The sequence below is a fragment of the Capsicum annuum genome, chromosome 8 (genome assembly GCF_002878395.1).
Source record: "Capsicum annuum cultivar UCD-10X-F1 chromosome 8, UCD10Xv1.1, whole genome shotgun sequence".
Lineage (NCBI taxonomy): Eukaryota > Viridiplantae > Streptophyta > Magnoliopsida > Solanales > Solanaceae > Capsicum > Capsicum annuum.
In genome coordinates this window covers 150001642-150019254 of record NC_061118.1, presented here as the reverse complement: position 1 = coordinate 150019254, position 17613 = coordinate 150001642, and the positions used below count along the sequence as shown (strand labels likewise).

The 17613-nt window shown below is 35.1% G+C and overlaps 2 protein-coding genes across 4 annotated transcripts in view; one reads left to right on the top strand and one right to left on the bottom strand.

Annotated features, from left to right (window-relative positions):
* LOC107839429 (peptide-N(4)-(N-acetyl-beta-glucosaminyl)asparagine amidase) overlaps positions 1–10600 on the bottom strand; it is a 20464-nt gene extending 9864 nt beyond the window's left edge. For 2 of the 3 annotated variants that reach the window (XM_016682906.2, XM_016682908.2), the window contains exons 1-10: positions 10316–10600; positions 8957–9127; positions 8102–8200; positions 7520–7606; positions 6695–6777; positions 4903–5016; positions 4107–4161; positions 3959–4045; positions 2771–2826; positions 2631–2690 (exon numbers count right to left, since the gene is read on the bottom strand). In XM_016682906.2, coding sequence (XP_016538392.2) covers positions 2631–2690; positions 2771–2826; positions 3959–4045; positions 4107–4161; positions 4903–5016; positions 6695–6777; positions 7520–7606; positions 8102–8200; positions 8957–9127; positions 10316–10447 — 944 coding nt within the window. In that variant the 5' untranslated portion in view covers positions 10448–10600. The remainder of the gene's footprint in view (positions 1–2630; positions 2691–2770; positions 2827–3958; positions 4046–4106; positions 4162–4902; positions 5017–6694; positions 6778–7519; positions 7607–8101; positions 8201–8956; positions 9128–10315) is intronic. The other variant, XM_016682907.2, reaches the window with a different exon arrangement.
* A 3660-nt stretch (positions 10601–14260) lies between these two features.
* Positions 14261–17251, top strand: LOC107879777 (ABC transporter G family member STR). Its single transcript, XM_016726730.2, has 4 exons — positions 14261–14690; positions 14795–14974; positions 15072–15340; positions 15574–17251. The coding sequence occupies exons 1-4, from the start codon at positions 14322–14324 to the stop codon at positions 17249–17251; spliced, it is 2496 nt and encodes an 831-aa protein (XP_016582216.2). The 5' UTR covers positions 14261–14321.
* The last annotated feature ends 362 nt before the right edge of the window (positions 17252–17613 follow it).

Genomic DNA, 17613 nt, shown 5'->3' with positions numbered 1-17613 from the left:
TAATTATAGAGAAGGCATCAGAAAATTTCCAACATAAGAAATATTCCGCCTGCCTAAACTCTCTTGTAATGTTTTCTATTAACAAAGTTTGAATAAAATCATGTAAGTTGTTTTAATAGTTTTTCTATTTAATCTTCTCTCATATTTCATCAACCCTTTAAGATCCTTCTATTAAAATGCTGGACATTTTGAGCTAATGGTACCCATGTTTGCTTTTGTTGATTAATTTTCAAATCGAACACATGCCTCCTTCTCCTCCATATTTTTTTTAGTCATATATCTGAAATTGGGAAAGCTATTAACTGAAGAATGGTATGGGGGCTTTTCTATGGAAAATTCGCATGATTGAGAGCCCTATGAACGGTGTAGAGTTTTGGATTGTGAACACTGGTATTCAACCTCCATTGATGGAGGTTAAGCTTGAAGAATGGTTGGGTGAGGAAGATAAAGTCAAAGTACTTTTGTAATTATTTGGTCAAAAGCCACGTGTCATCAATTCATTGGATACCTTGTAATGTATTTTGGTCTTCTCTTTTTAAAAAAAAAATTGCGGATGCATATAATGATGTGGCAATTTAAAATGAGTTGGCGCAAATTAATTGGTCATTTAATCCATGTCAAAAGCAAGTGCAATTCACGAGCTAGAGCTGATGCAAAAAAGTGTCAAAATAACACACTTTGTAGCTGGTTTGGATGCTTAAAATGAACGATGTCCACTTGAGGTGCTAAAGTGAAAGATGGTGCCAAGTTGAGGGGCCTGGCGATGTATTCTGCCTTCTTAGAAACAGTGCAAATTTGTTCTCTAAAATATTTAATGAAAATGTGAGGTACATGCATAGTTCTCTAAAATATTTCATGAATATGTGAATTACTAGACAAAATAAAAAGATTCCTAGTGCTTAAATATATGCAATGCAAGATATACTGAAATTTGCAATTGTTAAATTAAGCTTCAGTTCTGTTATCACTACATTTCACACACTTTCACGATTTCAAAGCATGCTTCATTTAAATCCCTCATAGAATTAAATCCACTTAGGGTGTGTTTGGTATGAAGGAAAACATTTTTCAAAAAATGTTTTCCAGTTTTCTTATGTTTGGTAGGCTTATATGTTTAGGAAAATGTTTTCCAAACCAACTTATTTTCTTTAAATCTAAGGAAAATGACTTCCCTTCTAAAAATAAGGAAAACATTTTCCAAAACTCTCTTTAAACCTCACTTTAAAGTTGAAATGTTCATATAATTCTCAAAATCATCTACTCGCCCCCAATACCCTATCACCCCTACCCCTACCCCTACCCCCACCCCACCCCCAAAATTCAATTGTTTTAAAAAGTATTTCAAAAATTTTTCTTAATCCACCACCCCTACCAACCCCTTTCCAAAAACAATATATACATTTTATTAAAAAATTCAAACTTTTCTCTTACCCTACACCCCCCCCCCCCCCCCCCCCCCCCCCCCCCCCCCCCTCCCCCCCCCCCCCCCCCCCCCCCCCCCCCCAACAACATAAATTATTAAACTTTTCAATTTTCTTCCCCCTCACTCCCCTACCCTGACCCCCAGCTCCTACTAACCCCCTTACCAATTTTTAAATTTTTTTTTAACAAAAAAATTCAAAACTTTTTCTCACCCCACCCCTACTACCTATTCTGACACCCTCACCCACCCATCTACCAACCCCCTTCCCAAAAAAGGATTTAATTTTTTTAATTTATTTTTTAAAAAGGATTCTAAAATGTATTTTTACACTTTAGCTAAACACTAAAAGGTATTTTTTGAAAAATATTTTTTCATTCACCAACCAAATATTAGAAAATATTTTCCGGAAAATATTTTCCATCCACTAATCAAACATAAGAAAACAAGTAAGAACTCAACTTGTTTTCCAAGGAAAACATTTTCTAGGAAAATATTCCTTCATACCAAACACACCCTTAATTCTATTTAATTATCTTAGTGAAGATAAAGAAAAATAGAACAAGACTTTTGTGAAAAATTATGTTGGACTCTCTGGGTATACAATAGTATGTCCATTATCCTTTAATCAAACACACCTATAAAATTTATGTACCAAAATATAAATACTTATTCTAAGAAATGCTATAATTAGATAGGTATTATCCGAATATCCATAGTTCTTATACTTTTTAACTCAAATATCAAATTCTAGAAATACTTTCCAAATGACATTTCACAATTGCACGTCAGTTATACATACTTAAATAATATTTATATAATCTTTTTAAGTTTTATACTTATCTAAAATCGATACTTCCTCTGTCCCAATTTAAGTTTATATGTTTGACTGGGCACGGAATTTAAGAAATAAAAGGAGATTGAATCTTGTGGTAGTAAATTAAAAATGTGTATTGCCCTTAGATCTTGTGGTCTTAAACTTGCCATATAAAACGTTGGCATAGGAAAACTTACTAAATATAAAAAGAGTCACTCTTTTTGGGATTGACCAAAAAGGAAAGTAAGACAAATTGGGATAGAGGGAGTATATGACAAGAAGGGAAGAGAAAATTTGATGGCAATACATCACATTAAGAATTATGTGATTGCGACATCAGTTACCATAATAAATCAAATCAACCAAGAGGTGAAAATGGCAAAGAGAAAATACCCCTTCTCATATAATAGAGGATTGTCATATATTCCTTCACAAGGGTCAAGATGCATCCATCTGCACTATTTGGCCCAGTCACTTCGTGTTCTGGATCATTGCAACAAATTTATTGAGCAAGCCCTGAGAAAAGATATTACCTTCCCAGAGAGGGTGAAAAGCACTCTGTCCAGACATGATCAGTGAAGTCCAAAATCTGGAAAGTGAAACAACAGGACGAGAAATAAGCCAAACATTAATCTATAAAACAGCTGATTTCCTCCCAAAATGTTGGAGGCCTACTACATATGTCAAATCCAATAGCAATACAAGCCCCTGAACATATTCATGATTAAGTCAACAAACTTGACAATTTGGACGGCAGTCAAAGGTAGAGGTTCCTTAAAGTTGTGTTCACCATCAGAAGTTAATTTTTAGCACATAGATTTTTACCTTAGTAAACACAACAAAGAAAGCACCATAAGGGAAGACATGCCGATGTGGCCATGGAAGATTGTTTCTTTCTAAAAGCAACATAATACAGTGATGCCTAATAGACATAAGCTTGCAGAGAAACCTGAGAAGGATACAAAACTTGGCACAAAATAATTCAGACTGAATTATTTAGCAATTAAGTCTGAACCAAATTGCACTGATTTTCAGGTAAGTGAACATCTTCAACGTTTCAGGTTAGGCCATTGACCAGGGTAGTCACTCCTTGCACTCTTCTACTACATTTCTAAGGGAGTTTGTTACACATTTTATTTGTTTATCATTCACGTTCGTAAAATTGATTGCATCTTTCCTATCGATCATCTGCTTCTAATTTGGATTTCTGAACAGAAAAAAAGGGAAAGATCAGATTCAGCCAGACCCATATAAAGAACAGATAGCACTCCAACCTCATTCTCGACTTACTATCTCTTTTGCAAAACTTCTCACACCAGTTCAAAAAGGTTAAAAACAAAAAATTCCAGGCATTTATTTTCTGAAGACCAATACTCAATGGGTGGAAAGAGCTATGGGGTACTCTAAGGCGCTTCAAACAAATATTCAGCCATACGTGAATACTTCTTTGACTTATAGAAGTTGGTCTTCTGGTCGATCAATTTAAAATAGCATTTTCTTGCTGCAGCCTGCAGGTTCTTCAATGTTTTTATTTTCATATATGTCAATTTCCTAATTTATCATATGTACAAGGAGAAATTCATCAGTCACTAGAGCTTCCAGCGAAGAATAATTACAAAGGATTTATGAAAATTGAATCCACCATACAGTGCAATAGAGCGAAATGGCAATCACCTATCAAGGTTGGCATCAAAATATGTTTTCTTGGAGAAAAAACTTACCAAGCGAGAATCATAACCAAAAGCCCTACAATAGTGTGTGAAGCAGTTGGCCCACTCCCCGCACCGCCCCTTTCTCGTCTCTAGAAGCTGCAGAAATGTCAGTCAGAAATTGTGAATGAAATCTTCCAGTGGCAGATGTATCCAATACCTTTAATGGATCGTTGTATCTTGGGAAACGGGTGATATTTGAACACGAATTGCACCTGTGGACATTAGAGATAAATGTTATAAGACAACTGTGCTATATTTCCTGTAGAAAGAGATAGAGAGAAGAAGGAAGCTCATATGCTTTCAGAGAAGATTTCATAGCTTAAAGGATGTCAGAAATTGAAAAGCAGCTCCAACATATCCCCCACATGTGAAAAATGATGGGGTGATCGAAAAGACAAAAACTAAAGCCGAGCTAGTAATGCTTCTTCACTTACAATTGACAACCCAAATGATGTCTCCACTGAACGAAACTCACATCCGACAACTGGTTAAAAAAATTGCAAGACACATGCTATTTGTGGACTTCTTGGTATAATTTTGGGTGCCCTAAGAGAGAGAATTTTTTCTTTCCTTATAGCACACTGGTGTGCATTACCAAAATATAGAATAGGCAATGATTCTTAAATTTACCCCTCCAGTTGTGTAGAGCCAGCAATGGCCTCGAAATTTCAACTGAGAAAAAACCAGCATAGAACTCTGAGAAACTATACTATATCACAGGAAATACACTTTGAGCAATAACTTTTCAAAAGAGCATGCTGTCAGTAGAGGTTGATAAGGATTCCTGGAAGAAACTCACTGGCATTAATGTAGAAGATTGTTACAGAAGTATACTTTTCTGTTTAGAGCCACCAATTAGTTCTTAGAAACCAGGAAAATTGATGGATAATCTCCGTTAGAACCTATCTAACACCACATAGAATGTAGAAGGTAACTATCTTTTTGAAACATACCAATAAAGTTCAACTCGAGAAGCACCATAAAGTGTTTCAGAAGGATTTGCAACCCCCATGCCCTGATTTCTGGTTTCATTACCACAACTATCACAAGGAGGAGCATTTACCCACCTACAATGGCAGCAAAAAAAGAAAATGAGAATATTGTCATTAAGAGAGTAATCACTGGGCCACTAAGGCCCAACATATCCTACGATGAATGTCATTGAAATGCGGATACTAAAATCGATGTACAATCATACAGTTTGGATAAGATTACTGCATCCAACAAAGGGTGCAAATAACACAGGCATAGGATACAATGAGAGGTGGTCTGAGATGGTTTGACAAGATCCTACATAAATCTCCATATGCTGGATGCAGTACCACGACAATTTGAGGTTATAAAAGGGGGGTAACCCAAAATCACATGGAATAAAGTGGTCTAGAAAAGATTTACAAGATCTTTGAATCAATACAAACTTAACTAGGTAGATCATAATACCTGCAAAGGGTCCATAAAGGTGACACTAACTAATTGCAAGTTAGGTTTGGGTGTTGTTACGCTTAAATTAGTACAATTTGTCGGGCTTAGAGACTTTTATGCCTATGTAAAGATAAGATCTTGATTTACAAAGAACCGAATTTGTCCTAAAATCCTGTATTTAGTGTTGGGATGAAATTGTCTTGATAGAGAGAATGGATATAGAGAATCCATATAGTTGACACCAACTAGTTTGGGATTGACACTTAATTGAATGGTTGATTCTTATTTAAAACGACCCCATTAGTTACAAACATATGTATCAAAAGCCATCTTAATAAAAGCAGTTCATTAGTTAGGCAGGGAGAAAGAGAGAAGACTACTATAGAAATTTAAGGTAAGTTATGTGACGCAGAAACTGTGACTTTCAAGAAAACAGCCGGGCTTAATTAGCTGATTTCTCTAGAAGCAATGTTGGCAAGGAAAGAAATAGTCTCTCAAACCAAGATTTTTATTGGAAACCGAGGAATCCACGCTTTTACCTGGAAGGAAGTTTGAAACCGTGACTAGTGCCTAACCCACACATTGTGTGTTGCGCTCTTACCATTAAACGCAAGCTCTAGGGGCCATCAAGTGAAATATTTACGGTCAAGAGTCTACAGACAATAGTCAAGACTCAAGTTATTTGGGTGAAGTAGGTCAAAAACAGCCCGTCAGCAAGGAGATATGATGGCACTGGCTGCCTATGTTACTCGGACTCTTCAAAAATGTCAACGCGTGCATGTCGGATCCTCCAAATATAATGTATTTTTGAAGGATCCGACACGGGTGCGGCAACATTTTTGGAGAGTCGGATCAAATTAGCTGGCTGCAGCCATGAATAAGGTTATGGTCCTCGGCCAGCTACATACTCAAGCAACAAAGTGAAGATATTATTAAAAATATATATTTAAATGATTTCCCTCTAAAACAACTACGAACATCTTAGATGAGGTGAATTGGTGGTCATTTAGTTTCACACCGAATTGTGAAGTCAAGGTCACAGTAAAAGGTTCATCATAGACTTTGTCTATGGAAGAAAAAAAAAAAAAAAAGAGACCAAAAACCACATGCAAATCAGATGTGTTGAAAGAACACTTCGCCTAAAACATAAGATTTAGATGATTTAGGGTCTCATAATGTACGAACCCTTATTAGTTCCAGCACTGCATTTTCAGCATTTTAGATACACATAACGATGTCATTGCATTGGAGTAGAATGAAGTGAGAATTTAATTAGTCCCTTAGTGGTGAAAATTTGAATTAGCAGCAAAGGCAAGAAATTACCGAAATGACTGCTTAAACCAGAATAGCAGCTGTAATAGGAAAGCATTATCTTGTTCAACTTTTGTTGGTTTGTAGTTTCCTTCCTAAGCATATACAGTACAGATGTCAGAAATGCTGGTTGATGTCAACCCACAAATTCTCATATTCAGACCAAAACTAAGCTCCCAATCGCAGCCCTTGCTTACAAGCTGCGCCAAGTAAAAAGTGTAGAACATTTAGTGTTGATTTAAGATTTGTAAAAATGTAGCTTGTTCTGGTTGCTAATGCTACTAGATATTTTTTCTTAATTCAATTTTAATAAATCTAATATATTCAGTAAAGCTATATATGGTGTGACGCCCCTAATAACACATTCACACTGATTTCACAATCATCTTCTTATCAATAGCAAAATTTAGATGCAAAGAAATATTTCCTGCCAATGTTGACTCAATTTTTTTGGGGGGGAAGGAAAGTAAGAACATAATCTCAATAATCTTCAGCGGACAGGACAAGAGAAAGGAAGCCAAAATATAAAAGATACACATGCAACAGTTCATCAAAGTTTATCAAAGATAATAGATCAAGTAACATTGGTTTCTCACAAATTTTATCTCTTAAACACCAGAAGAGATAGTAATATCTATGTTTCCACTCTTGAAAAGGTTTTATGAACTGAGAGAAAGAAAAGGAAGTAAATTTTATTCCATGATGAATAAATTCTCAACATCTCAATCTGTTTCCAAAAAACCTCATTCTAGACTTGTTCAAGGTTAAATATTATATTTGTTGCACACAGTTACCAATCTGTGCACAATAAATAAACAGGAATATGATAGTACTAACTCTTCCCAAAGAAATCAAGGCTTTCTCCTCAAGCTTGTCCACAGGCACCGTCTTCCGAGCCATCTCTTGCCGATGCGGATCTTCATACTACAAATGAGGAAAGATACTTATTATCTATCAACAGAAATATTCTCATTCATTCCACCTTCTATTGCATTTTATCTTTTCAAACTATAAAGTCAATGATGAAGTACTCAATCCATCTCATGAACATTATTAAGAGAAAGTGATATTAAGGATATGGCATAATTTACATACTTAACTCATATTGGGAGAAAACAATTACCTAATTGATTAGAGGATTTTATGCGCACAGTTGGTATTGTAAAAGGAAATCAAGAAGCATACAAAAGTTGAATCAAAAAAGAAACTTGAATTCTTGAAACATCGAAGAACTGCTGATTGTATTTAATATGTATGGTATATCCAAACTTTTAAAAAATAATTTATGAAATACGTCATATTATGTTGGCTTTTGAAGTAGAATACCTAAAGAACATCTCTTACTCCATCTAAAGGGGGAGAAACAACTGTGGAACACAAGTTAAGATGGACCAAAAGAACAGAAACGACAAGATATACCATTTGAACTTGATTAACATATGGCCGTATCCGCTGCTCAACTTGCTCCTTGTTTTCACTAGAAACAAAATGCTGCATCATAAGAGCTTCTTCTTCTGCCTAGATGCACAATCACATAACAATAAGCAAGTGTTATCACCATAAAATGATAATAACAAGTTAGATCTCGTAGTGTAATGGTAAAGCAAATGCAAAAGGAAAGGATTTCTTTAAACTCCAACTAAATTAGTCTAAAATCAAAAAAAAGGAAGAGTCGATTTTACCATTTCCACCCACAAAAGCTCCTAATTTCCATTGATAAGCATGTTAGTTAAATATCACTATAGAAAATAAAATTAACCTAATTTAAGGAAAAAAGAATGTAAATTCTTTAGCTTTCTTTTATTCCTAGCCTTAAATTAAGTTAGTTTTTGTTTACTATATTCCAAAAAGTCTCATCTTGATAATTAAAACAGAACTCCATACTTCGTTTAATTAATTGTTTTATACTGCTCACTGTGAAGTTCTCCAAAAATTGGGATTTGCATTGTAATTTGATAAACCAAAGGATTCAAGACAGTAAGATTTACAACATACCCAGTGTGATCCCAACCGGAAGTCCAAATCTTAGTTGTTGCAAGGAAATTACTTCAAACTTTTTTAAGCTCAGTTGATTATAGCTCACACTTTTACGTCTCTTTTGCTTTCGTCGAGCGTCCCACTACCATCATCACTTACATTTTTGTTATATTTATTCAAAGTGAAAAACACAGTTCAACACAACTTCTATTGCAATTACATTGGCAGTTCAAGAAAAACATCCGACATAAAATAACACAAATGTTTCGCAACTTAAACCATAATTCAATGCAGAACCTGAAGCAGGCGAGCAAACTCTTCATCTGACATTGCCAATATTTCTGACTTCCCTTTCTCCTCAACTGCTATTGCCTCTTCAACTCCATCAATTGATACCAACCGAAGCTTGTCCGATATTGAAGCGAGATCAGACTCGTCGGATACAATTTGATCATCTCTTCCCAATATCTTATCATCAATTGGATTTTCAACAAATAAAATGCTCAAATTCACAATCATTTCATTTTAAGAAAAATCAAATACTCAAATTCAAGTCATGTGGATATATTCACCTCACTGCACCTCTTCAATTCAATTTTGTATCAAGTTCATCAAAAAACCGACTTGAGATCATAATTTATAACGGCACAATACAATCTTATCATCTCTCCTCTAAATATTCTCACATTTCAATTTTTTATAAATAACAAAAATTGAACTTTGATATTCACAGGCAATACGTACTTCTCTTTGAAATTTAATTAATAAAAAGCTCATTTTCCATAATTGACTTGAGATTAGCGTTATCAATAGGATCTGATTGTTGTTCCTCCCAATATCTTCTCATCAATTCAATTTTAACAAATCAAATGCTCAAATTCACAATCACTTCATTTTCAACAAATCAAAATACTCAAATTTGAAGATGATATGGACACATTCATCTCACTGCACCTCTTCAATTCAATCTTTTTAATAAAGTTTATCAGAAAAAAAAAAAAATTAGGACTGGAGATCAGAATGGTACAGTAGAATCTTATCATCTCTCCTCTGAATATCTTCATAGTTCCATTTTTTTAATAACAAAATTCGAATTTGAGCACCCAAGGGTGTCGCCTAGTGGTCAATGAAGTGACTGAGAACCATGAGGTCACGGGTTCAAACAAAAAACACTAAGTGATTTCGTCTCATCTGTCCTAGCCTTGGTGGACAGAGTTACCTGTCAGCAGCAGCAGCTGGTGGGAGGTGGCTGGTATCCTCTAGAATTAGTCAAGGTCCCGGACACCACGGTGATCAAAAGAAATAAAAATTCACTCTTGATATTCACAGGCATTACATGCTTCTCTCTGACGTAAAAGTCAATTTATATAAAGAATTGATCCACAATTGACTGGACGATTAGAATTATCAACAAGATCTTATCGTTGCTTCTCCCAAATATCTTGTCATCATTTTAAATTTTAGCAAATCAAACACTTAAACATACACATAACATAACAAGAGATCACGATCGGCACCTTCCAATATCTTCGTCGAAGTCCAATTTACATAAAATCAAGGTTAAAATCCACAAGCAAATGCCAAATATCTTGTCCTCATCATTTTCAGTATCAGCAAATCAAACACTTAAATACAATTGTATGAGAATTATTATACCTTTTGTTGATCGGGAGGAACGGAAGTGAGAGAGAAGAGCTGGTACTTGAGAACTTCGAAGCCATCGTCAGTATCGTAGTCTACGTCGAACGTGGAGGAGTTGTGGCTCACGGCGAATTTTCGAGCCACCATTTTGGGGAATTTGCTTTCTTCCCTGCTTTTCGAATTTCGGTGAGGCTGATGAATAATTAATTAGTAAAATTTAATTTGTGGAGTGCCCCAACTCCAGTCGCCCATGTGTAATGTGCTATCAAAAAATCATGTAACTAACTTCTTTTACTTCATCTTAATTTTACTTTTTGATGCTCGACTTTGACGCACACACCTTAAATACTAATCACTCTGTTCAAATGACTTCCACACACATATTTTTATAAAAATAAATTAAATAAAAAAATTTAATATAGTGGATAAATATTATTTAAAAAAAATAGTAGTAAATAATAAAATAATTTTAGTATACCATCTTTTGAAAATAATAAATTACTATTTAGTCAATAGTTAAAATTATGCAAGAGGACATGAATTAGCTACGAGAGAATTTATATATATTATTTTATGAAAAAATTAGTTAGGCAATGTTTAATTACTCATGTATTAGTAATGTAAGTTTTTGAGTGTCAAGTCAAACCACATATTAATTTTATATATATAGTTCTAATCAACTATCAAATATGATACTACTTATACTTCATCTCATGCATGAATAATGTTTTCCTTGTACGGCTAACAAATGATTTCTTAATATTTGAAAAATGTATTAAATGATAATAGTATTTAATATCAAGTGTAAAATAGAATAAATAAATAAATAAATTATTTATTAATTTTTCAAACTGGACATCTATTTTTAGTATATTGAATAAATAAAGATGATTAAAAAAAATAATGTCTTATTTCGTCTTAAAAATCAAATGTTTATTCTAAGTTGGGGAAAGGGGGTAAATATACACTCAATTTTGTGATTTGGAGGAAATATATCTTTTGTTAAAATAAATAGTATATATATTCCTATTTTATAGTAATAGTGCATAGTTTTCCTTTTCGTTAACAAATTTGTATTTATTGAATTAAGAAATAGTCCTCAAAATTGATTTTTTTTCAATTCAAAAAGTACTATGTGACTTTAAAAAATTACTTCAAACTTTTAATTTTGATATCCATTTACTTCTAATTGTCAAACTTAATTAGGTTAAATTAATTACTATATTGTAGTATATCTATGTGTTAGTGGCAAAAGTTATGCTGAATGAATATCGGCTTACTCTAAATTATACTGTATAATTTAATCCTACTGATGATTGATGTATTTAATTTGTAGCCCGTTATAAATTTAGTTTTAATTTTATATTTTTTTCCAAGTGATCTCAAAATAACATTTCAAATTGTAAATGATTCAACTGACTCATTAGAGAAATCTGCTATTCTAGTATTATTTGTTTATCATATACTTTATTATAATATTGTTCAACAATTGTGTTCTTGGCTAATCGAATGAATCATACTACATAGTATTTAGTGGCAGATGCAGTAATTTGAGACATGCTCTTCAGCAATATGGAAAAGGTCCAAAATATTTTTAAGCAATTAATATATTCCCTTAGATGAAAAAATTAAAATACATTTCTAGACAACTAAAAATATACAAATATACTCCTGCCTGGCTTCAATTGTTAATGTAAGAGGCATATCTGAGATGGAAAATAATGATAAATGTATATTTAAGTTGACATGGGTAAAATAAACTACTCAAAGTCAAAAATCTTGTTTTTTTTTTTTTTTTTCAGACAATACTCCGAATGCAAAAAAGAGTTTTGCTTGTAGCAATCTAAACTTTACTGAGGGCCAATCGTTTGGAAAAAATACCACGCCTAGCGGTTTGGAAAGGCAAATTCGTCTCATTAGCTGGAAAGGCTACACTTATAGAGTCTACCCTTAATAGCCTTCCAAATCACATCATGCAACTTATTAAATTTCTCACCTATGTCGTCAAAGAACTCCAACGCCATGAGCGTAATTTTCTTTGGGGCTTTACACCAGCCCGCAGGAAGGTACACCTTCTCAAGTGATCAGAGGTTACAAAACCCAAGGATGAAGGCGGGTTAGGAGTTTAAGACAGTCTCTAAAAATAAGACATTGCAAGCATTTTCAGCTTGGCGATGCTTTTATTCAAACAACACAGAAAAAATGCTAAGCAACGTTTTAAAGCACTGAGAGTCTAGGTCAAGAGTGGACAATATCACTAGTGGACTGAGTTAAGGTGTTTCTTGGCCTTTATGGATATTGGGTATATAAGTAAGCAAACCTTACTCCTTAGTGACGTGTGCGGGTCTAGACCCAAAGCGAACAATATCATTAGTGGGTTCGGAATGACCCCTTCACAATGGTTTCACAGGTTCATTAAGCTTAAAGTTCCCGCTATTCCCGATACATTAGGACTTATTCCTTCAACGGTTTTCCTATATTTTTGTCTTTGGACTATTTGGCTTGCGCGTAACAAGTCCATTTTTGACGTAATTGCTTTCATGCCTTCTTTAGATCATATCTCTCACCTTGTAGCTGAATTTGGGTTTTTCACAGGATCCACAGAAACCGAAAAATGCACTCTCCCTATATACATTAAGTGGAAGCCCCCTGACCAGGCCAATATCACGCTAAACACAGATTGCACAACCCACACTTTGCTGCCCGATCACTATGCTTTAGGAGGTGTCTTTAGAAATAGCTCAGGTGATTAGCTCCTAGGTTTTCAAGGGACATACTTTTGCAAGGAAACCTTAGAAGGGGAAGCCCATGCTTTAATATTAGGTCTCCAGTTAGCGTATCAATATATCCGCTTGCCACTAGAAATTAGTACCGACTCACAACAGCTAGCAAACTTATTAATGAACGAAACATGCTCCAACTTGAATGTCATCTCTGACTGCAGGTACCTCCTCCGCGGGCTGGGTATTTCTAAGGTGCGTCATGTCTACAGAGAGCAGAAAAAGTTAGCAGATGTAATAGCTAGGAATGTTGATGGTTTAAATAATAGTCTCTTCTATTGTACTGTTTTGGAAACCTCCACCATCACTTTCAGTGATTTTGTGTGCGGACAAGAATGGAGTTTCCAACTGTTAGGAGGGTGACGCAGCCCCTCTCTCACCCATATTATATTAGTTCTGGTAGAGATGCTCAGGTTGTACAACATGTAGTGGTACAACCATAATTTCTATCTTTGTAATCTTTGTAATATAAATAAAAGCCGTTTCTAACAAAAAAAAAAAAAAAAAAAAAAAACAGAAGTTGATATAGTGGCATATACTACAACACAAATTACACATTTTTAGGAGTATATTTGAACCTTTTTTCCATTTGATACTACAAGACACAAGCTAAAATGTTACTCTTTTGTACTTCTTTTCATTAAATTCAATTGTTTTAGTTCCTTTGCAACGCTCTTTCTGTTTATTTTCCTGTGTTGATGGTACTCGCTTGTTTGGTGGGATACGAATAACAATCTTGAAATAAAATACAAATTATTTTGTTTCGTATTTAATAACGGATATTAATTAGTGTCGTGAATTATTTTATATTAAAATGAAAAAATTAGTTATTCATTATCTATCCCATTTCCGTGACCAAACGACCCAAAAACATGGTCACCCGTAAACATCATTGGTTCCCTGCACATAAATATAATAAACTCTTACTGCATAAACAAGAAAACTTCCCAGTCTTTACTACATGTACTAAAAACAAACAAGAAGATATTTGTCTCGATAACCATCAACAACAAAAAAAAAATGTATACCGAAATGATCAAAGCAAATCAACGACAAAACCAAAGTGAAAAAAGAACATAGTCCAAAAAAGAGAAAAAAGAAACATTCAACTTTGTATAATAATACCAACTAAAGTTCCAATTTCTTTTTGTTTTGCCCGTCCCATATTTTGTCCAATTTCTCTCGTCCCCTACCTATAAAAGAGAAGGGGAAAAATAAGTGTCCCTTCAGAAAACAAGAAAATGGCTAAGTATAAGCGGCCAGACACCAACAGGAGCTTAGAGAGCTTGTTGGATTTGGACAAATCTGCACAGTTGAGTAAGATTAATGGTATTAATTTGGCGAAGCAGCCAACGCGCAAGCTAATTCCAGGACATGGTCTAGAGTTCAATAATCTGTCTTATAGTGTCACAAAAAAAGTAAAGAAAGATGGTGTTTGGATCAATAGAGAAGTTTATCTTCTTAATGATATATCAGGACAAGCCTTACGAGGCGAAATCATGGCCATCATGGGGCCTAGTGGTGCTGGAAAATCAACTTTTCTTGATGCCATTGCTGGACGAATTGCGCGTGGTAGTCTTGAAGGAACTGTTAGAATTGATGGCAAACCAGTTAAGTCTCTCTGTTGACCATGTGAAGTTTTTTATTTGAGAGATTTTAGAAGATTATGGTAATTCCTTCTGAGTATGTACTAAAGGCTAGCTATGATGTGCAGGTGACAACAAGTTACATGAAGATGATCTCCTCTTATGTAATGCAAGATGATCAGCTCTTTCCTATGTTGACAGTTTACGAGACGTTTATGTTTGCAGCTGAGGTCAGGCTACCACCATCAATATCGAGAGCAGAGAAGAAAAAAAGGGTTCATGAACTTCTAGAGCAATTAGGTTTAACGGTATGTCAAGACTCGCTATCAACAGAAGGATTGTGAACCGTTTACTTATCGTTATTTTTAGGTAATTTGATAGTGCAAAGTTTATGTGCCTATACAGAGTGCAACACACACGTACATAGGAGATGAAGGAAGAAGAGGAGTGTCAGGGGGAGAACGTCGGAGAGTCTCAATTGGGATTGACATAATCCATAAGCCATCTCTGCTGTTTCTCGACGAACCTACATCTGGTCTTGATTCTACAAGTGCTTTTAGTGTTGTTGAAAAAGTGAAAGACATAGCTAAAAGTGGTAGCATAGTACTCATGACCATCCACCAGCCTTCTTTCAGAATCCAAATGCTCCTCGATAGCATCACAGTCCTTGCAAGGTACTGTTTAGTTCTGTCCCTCCTTAATCGACATGTCTTAAACATTAAACTTCTCATATACCCTTAATGGGATATTGTTGTAACCATAGAAATGATGCAAACAACCAACCATACAAAATGAAACATGGATAGTATTTGAGATGAGTTGGTGCACAAAGTTGTAGCTGATTTTGTAAGACATGCATATTTGGTAAATTTTGATGTAAAGTAGTGTTGCACTATGAATAATGCAGGGGAAGACTTGTATATTTGGGAAGTCCAACAGGTGTAGCAGCTTTCCTTGCTGGTTTTGCAAGACCAGTTCCAGATGGTGAAAACAGCTTAGAGTACCTCTTAGATGTGATCAAAGAGTATGATGAATCAACTGTGGGACTTGATCCCCTTGTCTTGTATCAAAGGGATGGCATTAAACCTGATCAAGCAGCTAAAACCCCTCTCCGAAAACCACCAAAAACACCAAGAGCTCCTCGAACTCCGTATGCAAAGTCACCCTGGACCAAACATATTAGCCTCCGCAGCTCTCATTTTTCCTCTGGAAACATGAATTCCCAGAGAGATCCTAAAGATCAGTCCGAATCTAATGTTAATAGTTTTGGTTATTATGATGAGGATGATGATGAGGATTTTGATAACTCGTTGGAACGGAAGGTTCCTCAAACGCCCATGAGTATGCAGAGCGGGATTCATCCACGTTTGGCTTCACATTTCTACAAAGATTTCTCCGTTTGGCTATACAATGGTGTTAAAGGGACTCCTCGCATTCCGCCAACATGGAACTCTGGAATAAAAACATCAATTTCTGGTTTAAAATCAAACATATCTTCAGGTCAACTCCCAATGTCTCAACAAACACCTTCACGTGTTATAACTCCAGTAGCATCAGCAATTTTCACCCCGGGACGAGAAGGAATAGAGTACTCATCATATAATCCATCGTATGAAGAAGTATTTGAAGTCGAAGAGGTGCTGGATGAGCCAATTCACAGGCACAAATTCGCGAATCCATGGCTTAGAGAAGTTGCAGTCCTCTGTTGGCGTACTACATTGAACGTAATTCGCACCCCTGAACTCTTCCTCTCTCGTGAAATCGTCTTAACCGTCATGGGACTAGTCCTGTCTTCCTTCTTCCGAAAGCTAAATCATTACGACTTCAAAACAATCAACCACCTCCTCAACTTCTACATCTTCACAATCTGCCTAGTCTTTTTCTCCTCGAACGATGCTGTTCCAACTTTCATTCAAGAACGATTCATCTTCATTCGCGAGACATCTCACAACGCTTATAGAGCATCTTCTTATGTCATTTCTTCCCTTATTGTATACCTCCCCTTCTTCGCGATCCAAGGCTTCACATTCGCAGCCATAACTCAATACATACTTCGCATAAACAGCAGCATTCTTAGCTTCTGGCTGATCCTGTATTCCTCACTCATTACTAGCAACGCTTACGTGATGCTGGTCAGTGCACTTGTACCAAGTTACATCACGGGGTACGCGATCGTCATAGCAACCACGGCTCTATTCTTCCTAACATGTGGATTCTTCTTAAAGAGGACTCAAATTCCTCTTGTTTGGAGATGGCTACATTACATATCAGCAATTAAATATCCATTTGAAGCATTGTTGATTAATGAATTTAAAGGCACAAGACATTGTTATGATGGCGACCTTGCTGATCTTTCACCTGGTCCTTTAGGAGATGTGAAGATTAGTCAATTGCATAAGGATGCTGTTGCTAGAGGTGATGTTTCACAAAATTGCACATTGGTTGGTGAAGATGTTTTGTTTTCTATGGACATTACAAAGGAGAATATATGGTTGGATATTGTTATTTTGTTGGCTTGGGGAGTTCTTTATCGTCTTTTCTTCTATGTAGTTCTTAGATTTTACTCGAAGAATGAAAGGAAATGATGTATGTCCTTGATTAAAAGTTTGTATTATAAATATTTTTTTCACCTTCAATTCCAAAGTTTTGTATGGATTGATTCATTGCTAAAGGGTGTAATAGTCACGACAATTCCATTTTGGGTATAAACGATGCAATCAACAAGTTATGTTACTCCATCCTTTTCATCTTAATTGAAAGCAATTTAACTTAGATTCATCTATTTTACGCTTATTGTCATGTCAGACAAATAGATTAAAACAATGGGAATACTTTTTAAAAAGGATTTGTTTCTTGGAAACAACTATACACAACTATATATTAATACAAATTACAACTTGTATTAAACTAGGAGAACAAACTATTTCCTATCCTTGGGATTACTAGT

What these genes read in the sequence shown, in the direction of transcription:
- LOC107879777 (XM_016726730.2), top strand. Translation starts at nt 14,322, where the DNA reads ATGGCTAAGTATAAGCGGCCAGACACCAACAGGAGCTTAGAGAGCTTG. An exon ending in TTAGAATTGATGGCAAACCA is followed by an intron (nt 14,691 to 14,794) that starts GTTAAGTCTCTC and finishes TATGATGTGCAG; the next exon opens with GTGACAACAAGTTACATGAA. An exon ending in AGCATCACAGTCCTTGCAAG is followed by an intron (nt 15,341 to 15,573) that starts GTACTGTTTAGT and finishes TGAATAATGCAG; the next exon opens with GGGAAGACTTGTATATTTGG.